At 46.2% G+C, this 12,197-nt stretch overlaps 1 protein-coding gene across 1 annotated transcript in view; it reads left to right on the forward strand.

Moving 5' to 3' along the window:
* The window catches only part of eefsec (eukaryotic elongation factor, selenocysteine-tRNA-specific), a 447,758-nt gene that overhangs the window by 135,337 nt on the left and 300,224 nt on the right, over positions 1-12,197 (forward strand). The window contains exon 4 of the mRNA XM_068052161.1: positions 1,431-1,595. Within this exon, the coding sequence (XP_067908262.1) occupies positions 1,431-1,595 (165 nt within the window). The remainder of the gene's footprint in view (positions 1-1,430; positions 1,596-12,197) is intronic.

Below are 12,197 nucleotides of genomic sequence, written 5' to 3' on the forward strand. Positions count from 1 at the left end.
ATGAAACTACTGGATTGTCGTAAAATCCCACCTGGTTCACTAATGTTCCTTCGGGAAGGAAATCTGTCCTTACCTGGTCTGGCCTACTTGTGACTCCAGACCCACAGCAATGTGGTTTACTCTTAACTGTCCATTGAAATGGCCTAGCAAGCCACTCGGTTGTCAAGACGGCTCACCACCACCTTCTTGAGGGCAATTGGGGATGGTTAATAAATGCTGGTTTTGCTAGTGATGCCTACATGCTGTGAATGCAGGTTAACCAAGAGCTGCAGAGGTTCCCAGGAAACGCGCTTGAAATCAGGAATCAGGACTCATTTAAAAACAGCACAATGCTGTAACAAGAAGTGGATAGAGTCATTACTGTGGGAGGATGAGATCAAGTGGGCTGAAGGGCCTGTTTCATTAAAACATTGATCCAAGTGTTTTTTTAAACCGTGAGAAGCTTGGAACTGTGGCGATCCAAAGAGATTTAGGGGTCTATGTATACAGATCGTTTAAGTCAGGCATAAATATTAATCAGAAAGGTGAATGGAATGTTAGCCTTTATAACTAGAGGGTTTAAAATATAAAGGGGAGGACATTTTGCTGCAGCTACACTAAAGCCCTGTAGACCACATCTGGAGTACTGTGTATAGTAGATACACAGAAAGAAGATATTGGCCTTGGAAGGAGTGCAGTGCCGATTCACCAGAATGTTACCAGTGGCTCCAAGGGTTAGATTACGAGGAGGCCTTGCATAAACTAGGCTTGTACCTTATGGATTACATATGGTTAAGAGGTGATTTGATTTAGGTTTTTAGGATTTTGAAAGGAAATGATAGGCAGGTAGAAAGAAACTTTTCTGCTGGTGGGGGAGTCTAGGACAAGGAGACATAACCTTAAAATTAGAGCCAGGCTATGCAGGAGATAAGTTAGGAAACATTTAATCACAGAAAGGTGGTAGAAGTGTGGAAAACTCTCCCACAAAGCAGTAGATGCTAGCTCAATTAATAACTTTAAAGCTGAACAGTAGATTTTCACTAGCCAAGGATATTGAAGGTATGGAGCCAACATGGGCGGATGGAGTTAGGATACAGATCAGCCATGAATGGTGGAATAGATTCAAGCGGCTGAATGGCCTTCTCCTGTTCTTATGTAAACCAAAGTTTGGGAAGACTGGATTTGTAGTTGCACTGTCGATGTTTTCACAGTTCGAGAGTATACATAGAAAAATTTCACACTTACTCGCTGTCTATATTTTAATGAAATTTAAGTGAGCATACAGAACGGATGAAGACTGCAGCTATGAACTGATCATGAAATGTGAGCTTATACTTCAATCAGGAGTAATATGACTGAAATATGATGCCTGCTTTATATAAAACAAACTATCCAGTCTCTTTCTATTTTTTGTACCTCCCTGACCCCTGCTTTGTTTTTCCCTGTCACAGCTCCTGATCTCACAGACGTACATGCCAAAACGTGATCCTTCTGGATCCTTCCTCATGGCCGTTGACCACTGTTTCTCGATCAGAGGTCAGGGCACAGTGATGACGGGTACCATCCTCTCTGGATCAGTCAGTGTCAACGACAGCGTGGAGATTCCATCCCTCAAGGTAACAGCCTTCTCAAAGAACATTAGAAGGCCTGTGTAGCCTTCCTCTGTCCACACGAATGAAGAGCTGCATTCAGAATTAAGTTGAGTGTTTTCTTAAAGAGAAGGCAAGGTCTTAACCTGCCAGGGCTAAGGGTATTTTGCGATTATTTGAAGTTTATTTTATTTAAAATTTATTTCCAAATGTTTATGCAGCATTAATGCATCATTATAACTGGGGCCATAGTGACTGAATGTTGAATCCCAAAGCACAAAAATGGAATTTATGATATTTTACTGGTATTTTAAGGAATGAAATCCACAAATCCAGTTGTTTTTCCTTCAAAATGGAAAACCAGTGGCCCTCCCATAACACACAAAAGGGCTGCTTTTCCCTATAATGTGAGCCCCTGGTTTACTGTGATTGGGTTCAGCAAATTCCACTTTTATTGCATTCTATTTTGGTTATATATATATATATATATATGGTTGATATATATAAAAAGATGGCTCCTGGGCTGGAAGCTCCCTAGGAAGCTCCCTTGCTGTTCAACTCTATCCATGGCCATCTGCTCCCATCCCTAACGTTTTCTCCCCCAATCTGCCCTCTTAAACTGTTTAAATTCCCCTGGCTCTTTAAATCAGTTCATTTTAGCCCTATCTAAAAGTTAACAGTTAGTTTAGTGTATGTTACCTGGGCCCACTGCCCTCCCCCAGCCACACCTGCTCTTTGTTTTCTCAATGAAATTGATCCGGATGAAACTGACGAGCACAGCTGCCGATACTTTAATCTCCGATCCTGCTGTCTTCACAGTCCAGAGTGTCTGCAGCCACGGCATGCGGTAAGTCCATTGAGGTGAAGAAGGAGCTGCGGGACCCGAGAGAAGTCCTGTGAAAAGGTGCCCCGAACACCCAAAACATCCACGAACGGCCCCCCCGGCCGCAACTTCAAAGCGCCCGCGGGAGATGGCTCGGAGAGCATCTGCAGCGCACTGTCGGCAATGCTGCATGCCTTTATTTAAACCACTGCAAAAAAAAACCCTTAGCAAATGTAATCACCTCTAAGTCTGCCAAATGATGCTTCACCTCCCGAAGGACGTGGATGAGCTTTCCGGACGTCGATGGTGGGCACTGAGGAAATGGCTTATTACCTGCACCAGATTCCACCCCCCCTCCCCCCCCCCTTTACCCCCCTTCCACCCCCCCCCACCCCCGTCCCCTTCCCTGCTCCACCCTCTCACAACCCCGTCCCAGCCCGCCCCCCCCCGCACCATCTTCACCCCGCACCCCCTTCCCCTGCACCCCCCCCACCCCCTCCCTCTACCCCTCCCCCTTGCATCCCCTCCTCCCACCGGCACCATCCTACACCTGTGTAGGGGCCCCAACAACCCCACTGCCTTGTGGGCGTCTCGGGAGAGACCAAGGCTAAGGGAGTAAACCCTAACAGAAAATCCGGAGCGGAACCCCGTAGGCGGTCATGTGTCACCTTTGGCATGTTTCCGGCAGTTCCTGCAGCCATACTGGTGCCAAACGTCGTGTCCTGCACTCCTTTGGACCCCACCAGAAAGGCCGAGAGGGGGGTTTTGACGACTGGGCAACTCTCAACCTCCATAAATTTGCCCAGGCATGCGCCATGGAGAGGTCACTCCATAGTTGCCTCACAGCGACTGAAACAACACGGAAGGCAGCAGTTACGGGTTATAAGTCCAGATAAATTGGCGTAGAAACTGGGCGCCACGGGTTGCCTTTGTCGGTGGGAGAGGTCATTGCACCTCACTGGACAGCTACCGCCCGCCTCAAACCGGGCAGCCCCCGGTCAACAAGGTTCTGTCCCGCCACAGTCTGCCTGCTTCAATGGGTGCTTGGAGCTCAGGGTCATTGCCCGAAAGGTGGACTGATACACCGCACCAAACAACATGAAAAAAGGAAAGAAGGTACCAGCCCTTCGCTTTGCAAGCTGGAACGTCAGAACTATGTGTCCTGGCCTGTCGGAAGACCTTACACAAATCAACGATTCTCGGAAGACCGCCATCATTAACAACGAGCTCAGTAGACTCAATGTGGACATTGCAGCACTTCAGGAGACTCGCCTCCCCGCGAGTGGCTCTCTAGCAGAGCAAGACTACACCTTCTTCTGGCAGGGCAGGGATCCTGAAGAACCAAGACAGCATGGAGTGGGCTTCGCCATCAGAAACTCCTTGCTCAGCATGATAGAGCCTCCCTCAAATGGCTCGGAACGCATACTGTCCATCCGACTGCTCACCACCTCTGGTCCAGTACACCTACTCAGCATCTATGCTCCAACACTCTGTTCCGCACCTGAAGCTAAAGACCAGTTCTATGAACAACTCCATAACATCATTAGCAGCATCCTCAACACCGAACACCTATTCCTGCTGGGGGACTTTAATGCCAGGGTTGGGGCCGACCATGACTCATGGCCCTCCTGCCTTGGGCGCTATGGCGTTGGAAGGATGAATGAGAACGGGCAGAGACTGCTTGAGTTGTGTACCTATCATAACCTCTGCATCACCAACTCGTTCTTTCACACTAAACCCTGTCACCAGGTTTCATGGAGGCACCCAAGATCACGTCGTTGGCACCAGCTAGACCTCATTGTCACAAGGCGAGCCGCCTTAAACAGTGTTCAAATCACACGCAGCTTCCACAGTGCGGACTGCGACACCGGCCACTCCCTGGTGTGCAGCAAGGTTAGACTCAGACCAAAGAAGTTGCATCATTCCAAGCAGAAGGGCCACCCGCGCATCAACACGAGCAGAATTTCTCACCCACAGCTGTTACAAAAATTTCTAAATTCACTTGTAACAGCCCTTCAAAACACTCCCACAGGGGATGCTGAGACCAAGTGGGCCCACATCAGAGACGCCATCTATGAGTCAGCTTTGACCACCTACGGCAAAAGTGCGAAGAGAAATGCAGACTGGTTTCAATCTCATAATGAAGAGCTGGAACCTGTCATAGCCGCTAAGCGCATTGCACTTTTGAACTACAAGAAAGCCCCCAGCGATTTAACATCCGCAGCACTTAAAGCAGCCAGAAGTACTGCACAAAGAACAGCTAGGCGTTGCGCAAACGACTACTGGCAACACCTATGCAGTCATATTCAGCTGGCCTCAGACACCGGAAACATCAGAGGAATGTATGATGGCATGAAGAGAGCTCTTGGGCCAACCATCAAGAAGATCACCCCCCTCAAATCTAAATCGGGGGACATAATCACTGACCAACGCAAACAGATGGACCGCTGGGTTGAGCACTACCTAGAACTGTACTCCAGGGAGAATGCTGTCACTGAGACTGCCCTCAATGCAGCCCAGCCTCTACCAGTCATGGATGAGCTGGACATACAGCCAACCAAATCGGAACTCAGTGATGCCATTGATTCCCTAGCCAGCGGAAAAGCCCCTGGGAAGGACAGCATTACCCCTGAAATAATCAAGAGTGCCAAGCCTGCTATACTCTCAGCACTACATGAACTGCTATGCCTGTGCTGGGACGAGGGAGCAGTACCCCAGGACATGCGCAATGCCAACATCATCACCCTCTATAAAAACAAAGGTGACCGCGGTGACTGCAACAACTACCGTGGAATCTCCCTGCTCAACATAGTGGGGAAAGTCTTTGCTCGAGTCGCTCTGAACAGGCTCCAGAAGCTGGCCGAGCGCGTCTACCCTGAGGCACAGTGTGGCTTTCGTGCAGAGAGATCGACTATTGACATGCTGTTCTCCCTTCGTCAGATACAGGAGAAATGCCGTGAACAACAGATGCCCCTCTACATTGCTTTCATTGATCTCACCAAAGCCTTTGACCTCGTCAGCAGACGTGGTCTCTTCAGACTACTAGAAAAGATCGGATGTCCACCAAAGCTACTAAGTATCATCACCTCATTCCATGACAATATGAAAGGCACAATTCAACATGGTGGCTCCTCATCAGAGCCCTTTCCTATCCTGAGTGGTGTGAAACAGGGCTGTGTTCTCGCACCCACACTTTTTGGGATTTTCTTCTCCCTGCTGCTTTCACATGCGTTCAAATCCTCTGAAGAAGGAATTTTCCTCCACACAAGATCAGGGGGCAGGTTGTTCAACCTTGCCCGTCTAAGAGCGAAGTCCAAAGTACGGAAAGTCCTCATCAGAGAACTCCTCTTTGCTGACGATGCTGCTTTAACATCTCACACTGAAGAATGCCTGCAGAGTCTCATCGACAGGTTTGCGTCTGCCTGCAATGAATTTGGCCTAACCATCAGCCTCAAGAAAACGAACATCATGGGGCAGGATGTCAGAAATGCTCCATCCATCAATATTGGCGACCACACTCTGGAAGTGGTTCAAGAGTTCACCTACCTAGGCTCAACTATCACCAGTAACCTGTCTCTAGATGCAGAAATCAACAAGCGCATGGGTAAGGCTTCCACTGCTATGTCCAGACTGGCCAAGAGAGTGTGGGAAAATGGCGCACTGACACGGAACACAAAAGTCCGAGTGTATCAGGCCTGTGTCCTCAGTACCTTGCTCTACGGCAGCGAGGCCTGGACAACGTATGCCAGCCAAGAGCGACGTCTCAATTCATTCCATCTTCGCTGCCTTCGGAGAATACTTGGCATCAGGTGGCAGGACTATATCTCCAACACAGAAGTCCTTGAAGCGGCCAACACCCCCAGCTTATACACATTACTGAGTCAGCGGCGCTTGAGATGGCTTGGCCATGTGAGCCGCATGGAAGATGGCAGGATCCCCAAAGACACATTGTACAGCGAGCTCGCCACTGGTATCAGACCCACCGGCCGTCCATGTCTCCGTTATAAAGACGTCTGCAAACGCGACATGAAATCGTGTGACATTGATCACAAGTCGTGGGAGTCAGTTGCCAGCATTCGCCAGAGCTGGCGGGCAGCCATAAAGACAGGGCTAAATTGTGGCGAGTCGAAGAGACTTAGTAGTTGGCAGGAAAAAAGACAGAGGCGCAAGGGGAGAGCCAACTGTGCAACAGCCCCAACAAACAAATTTCTCTGCAGCACCTGTGGAAGAGCCTGTCACTCCAGAATTGGCCTTTATAGCCACTCCAGGCGCTGCTTCACAAACCACTGACCACCTCCAGGCGCGTATCCATTGTCTCTCGAGATAAGGAGGCCCAAAAGATTTTGGTTATTGCATCTGTAAAAGCAAGTGCTTACTATTCATTCTAATTGGCAGCACTAGTTTATGGTGACTGAATGCTAAAGTTTTTTTTAACCTTGGGAAACCGTTATTTTGGAAATTACATTCCGTTTCCGTCCATCTAAAGCAAAAGCCCTGAGGGTAACGCCTAAGGACCGTTAATTTTACTGTTATTAGATTTACTGGCTGAAATTGGTGTGCCAATCAGCTATATAAATACAGGCTGGTATCCAGCCTAGTATGTGAAAATATCCGTGTCTCAAAGTCCAGAGCAAATGTTCAATGCCATATAACATTGAAACCCCCCCTCAACAAAAAAAACTTAAGACAAAAAACTAGTATTCCATTCTGCCCCAGATGCCCCCCTTTTCCCTAGCCCCCCCCCCCCCCCCCCCCACCCAGCTTTTCTCTGTGCCCTGAGCACAAAAAAGGGGGTTTGAAGTCCCAAAACTTTGCTGGAGCAGATCTTGGGCTAGTTTCCTTTTTAATGTCATGAGCTCATCTGAATTGTGTGTGTTGAACGCCATGAAAACAACATCTGATTATATGTTTTAACCAGCACTGTAAAGTTTCATTTTACCAAGTGTCTGTTGTAGTGTGCCTGTTGATCCGTGTGATCAGGGGTATTTCAGATTGGATTTCTACATAGAGTACAGATCACCTGCCTGAAATAAATTTGGCTGCCGTTTCTTTTTGGAATGTTGGAGGTTCTGAGGAAAAATTGCATTCCATGCAAATCATTTATTTCTAATTCAAGAACAGTTGCAAATTTAAATGTAAAATTTCTGAGCGATATTCTCCACAGAGATAAAATGATATGTTCTAAACTAGTGGCTGGCTAATAACTCCTCCTGTTGTGAGCCTATGAACGTGCTTCTAATGACAGACTGAAGAAATGCCAACCTGTATACAAAATGTGTTCTGCATCAACATATAGAATGGATAATCATTTTCCATGCAGGAACCCAGGGACTGGGGTTCAACAGGATACTTGACTGAATGTGAGGAGGTGGTGTGAGGGGGCCGAAATTGCAGACGAGGCAAATTTGTCCGTGCTTGATATTCATGCATGGGTTTTCCCACCTGAATGGTGTTCAGGAGTGGGAAATCCAGCTGATTTCCTTCTCCCGAATTCAGAGATACTAAGGCCAATTTTCCCATTGTTCCCACTAAAATCATCCAACGGAGCAGAGAGTGGGCATTGAACCTTTGTTGTCTGCTGGGCTCAGCTTCCTACTGCCTTAACCAGATGAAGCATTGCGGGAACAGCTGTCAGAACATTTTGCATCTGACATTTGAGTAATCAGCACCACAAAGATGAGTATTGCTTCACTGCATAAGTTTTAAACATATGTCACTATTTTGAATCTTTCTTGCTGGAATGCTGAAGTCAGATTTAAGGAATGTTTATATTTTGGAGTTTGCTTTTGGCGATTAACTCAAGGCTATCCATGGCCAACCCCCTCGCTATCTCCATCACCTCATCGAGCCCTATAATCTTCGGAAATCTTTGCGTTCCTCCAATTCAACCCTTTCTCATTCTCAATTTCCTTTGTCACCATTGGCGGCTGTACTTTCAGCTGTTTACACCCTGAGCGCTGGAATTCCCTTGCTAAACTTCTCCACCTCTCGCCCCCTCCTTTAAGATCCTCCTTAAAACCCCTCCTTTGACCAAGCTTTTGGCCACCAGGTCAGTTATCTCCTTATGTGGATTGGTGTCAGATTTTGTTTCATTATGTTCCTGCGAAGCACCTTACAGATTTTTTTTTTTTACTATGTTGCAGGCACGATATGAATCTAAGTTATTGTTGTTCTCTCACTGCCAGCTGCGATTAGCAATAAAAAATTGCTGGTTTACCCTCGTGCAGCAGGGATCCTATCTTTTTTGTAGATCTTGAGGTTGCAAGCGGATTAGCCAGCTCTGCATGTGCCCAACATCTGAGGGGGAATACTGCTAGCTGGAAGTCTAGACGGGTTGAACTGTCTTGTTTGACAGACACTGTACCATACTGTCCAAAACTAGCACTGAAGTATAAAATCATCTTTAAACAGACTGTGTTTTGGTTCTGCTAAGTTCATTGATTGGAAAGTGAGGGTGGTGGGGAGAGGCAGTGAACCTGGACTGTTGCGATGTATTGCTGTGCACCTAGCTGACTGTAATTGCCATCTGGCAATGATTACTTGTGCTAACAGAGAAAAATCATTACATTCTGTGATTGTAGCAAAAAAAAGCCATTAAAGTAATCACAGTTTAGATTTGGTGGGATTCTATTTGGCCTACTGAGGATTTTTTTTGTTGTTTTACATTGCACTTGTTTTGTAAATTAACTGTAAATTGATTTGAATTCTTCCAGTATACAGTGATGATATCTATTTTGGTGCTTTTGAACATTTCAATATTGTTTTAACTCTTTGTAGTGAAGTACCAATATTTTTTTGAATTGTTCGATATATGTAATAACTGCGGTACAATTTGGACATGAATGATATCTGATCCACTGTGTAGTGTGGTACAGACCAGGAAGGTTGATCTGATTCACTCACACACTGGACTATTTCAGTGCTATCTTGGCCCACCTCCCATCCTCGCCCTTCGTAAACATCAGCTTATCCAAAACTCTGCTGCCTGTATCCAATCCTGCACCAGGTCCTCCCTCACCTGTGTCCCCAATATTGCCTTCTGTTTCCCCATCGCCTCCAATTTCAAATTCTCATCCTTGTGTGTAAATGCCTTCCTGGTTCACACCTCCCCCTCCCTGTGAACTCCTCCAGTCTTCCAACTCCCTCCCTCAAAACACTATTTCTCTCAGTATGGCCCTTTGTACATCACTCCTTCCTTCCCTCCATCTGGTGATCTTGGCTATTATTTGGAAATCACTCTGTTCACCCGTCCGCCTCCCTGCTTTCCTTCAAGACTGTCCTTAAAACTCACCTCTTTGACTAGACTTGTAGTTTGTCCAGCCTAATTTCTCTTTTTTCTGTTGGCTCAGCATCCATTTTTGTCTGATTATTTCTCCGTGATGTGCCTTGGGACGTTTCTCTATTGTGTGCGTACTAAATAAATGCAAGTTGTTGTTGTATCATGCCGTATAATATACGTACATACAAATTAGGAGTAGGCCACTTGGCCCTGCGAGCCTGCTCTGGCATTTGACAAGATCATGGCTGATCAGATTGTAACCTCAACTCCACATTCTCACCTACCCCCGATAACCTTTCACCTCCTTGCTTACCAAGAATCTATCTACCTCTGCCTTAAAAATATTCAAAAACTTTGCTTCCAAAGACTCATGACCCTCTGAGAAAATATTTCTCCTCATCTCTGTCTTAAATGGGCGACCCCTTAATTTTAAACAGTGACTCCTAGTTCTAGATTTTCCCACATCCACCCTGTCAAGACCCTCAGGATCTTATATGATTCAGTCAAGTTGCCTCTTACTCTTCTAAATTCCTAGCCTGTCCAACCTTTCCTCATAGGACAACACGCCCATTCCAGGTATTAGTTTAATAAGCCTTCTCTGAACTGCTTCCAATGCAGTTACATCCTTCCTTAAATCAGGAGATCAATACTGTACACAGTACTCCAGATGTGGTCTCACCAATGCTCTGCATAACTGAAGCATAACCTCCCTACTTTTGTATTCAATTGCCCTCACAATAAGCGATAAAATTCTATCAGCTTTCCTAATTATGTGCTGTACCGGCATACTAACCTTTAACAATTTATGCACTAGGACACCCAGGTCCCTCTGCATCTCAGAGCTCTGCAACCTCTCACCATTTAGGTAATATGCTTTTTAATTGTTCCTGTCAAAATGGACAATTTCACATTTTTCCACATTATACTCCATTTGCCAGATCTTTGCCCACTCGCTTAACCTATCTATATCCCTTTGTTTCCTCCTTATTTCCCTTTCACAACTTATTTTCCTTCTTATCTTTGTGTCATCAGCAAATTTAGCAACCATACGTTTGGCCCCTTCATCCAAGTCATAAATTGTGAAATGTTGAGGCCCCAGCACTGATCCCTGTGGCACACCACATCTTGTCAAGCAGAAAATGACCGATTTATGCATACTCTCTGTTTCCTGTTACCTAACCAATCTTCCAACCATGCCAATATGTTATCCCCTACACCATGAGCTTTTATTTTCCGCAATAACCTTTGATGTGGCACCTTATCAAATGCCTTCTGGAAATCTAAGTACAATACATCCACCAGTTTCCCTTTATCCACAGCACATGTTGCTTAAACATGATTTCCCTTTCACAAAACCGTGTTGACGCTGCCTGATAGCTTGTATTTTTCTAAGTGTCCTGCTATAACGTCTTTAATATCTGCCAAAGCTCCTCATGTACACTGATTTAATTTGAAGTACAGTGAATGTTGTTATATAATATGACAATTTGGACAGAATATTCCCATAAATGACCAATTAACCTAGTTTTGGTGGTGGTGGTTGAGGGAAAAGTACTGGCTGGAACACAGAGGAACTCCTCCCGTTCTCTTTTGAAGTAGTGTCATGGTGTTGTTGACCATAAGATCAGATATGTCCTCAGTTTAATGTCTAACCTAAAAGGTGACACCTCTGACAATGCAGCATTTCCTCAGTCTTGCACTAGAATGATCCATCTCGGCCTTCTCCTGAAGTCCCCAGCATTACAGATGCCAGACTTCAGCCAATTCGATTCACTCCACGTGATATCAAGAAACGACTGAAGGCACTGGATACTGCAAAGGCTATGGGCCCTGATAAATATTCCAGCAATAGTACTGAAGACCTGTGCTCCAGAACTTGCTGCGCCCCTAGCCAAGCTGTTCCAGACCAGCTACAACACTGGCATCTACCCGGCAATGTGGAAAATTGCCCAGTTATGTCCTGTACACACAAAGCAAGACAAGTCCAACCCAGCCAATTACCGCCCCATCAGTCTACTCTCAATCATCAGTAAAGTGATGGAAGGTGGCATCAACAGTGCCATCAATCAGCACTTGCTTAGCAATAACCTGCTCAGTGACGCTCAGTTTGGGTTCCGCCAGGGCCACTCAGCCTCTGACCTTATTACAACCTTGGTTCAAACATGGACCAAAGAGCTGAACTCAAGAGGTGAGGTGAGAGTGACTGCCCTTGACATCAAGGCAGCATTTGACCGAGTATGGCATCAAGGAGCCCTAGCAAAACTGAGGTCAATGGGAATCGGGGAAAACCCTCCGCTGGTTGGAGTCATACCTAGCGCAAAAGAAGATGGTTGTGGTTTTTGGCGGTCACTTATCTGAGCTCCAGGACATCACTGCAGGAGTTCCTCAAGGTAGTGTCCTAGGCCCAACCATCTTCAGCTGCTTCATCAATGACCTTCCTTCAATCATAAAGTCAGAAGTGGGGATGTTCGCTGATAATTGCACAATATTCAGCACCATTCACGACTCCTCAGATACTGAAGCAGTC

The sequence above is a fragment of the Heterodontus francisci genome, chromosome 19, assembly GCF_036365525.1.
Source record: "Heterodontus francisci isolate sHetFra1 chromosome 19, sHetFra1.hap1, whole genome shotgun sequence".
In the NCBI taxonomy this organism is placed as follows: Eukaryota; Metazoa; Chordata; class Chondrichthyes; order Heterodontiformes; family Heterodontidae; genus Heterodontus; species Heterodontus francisci.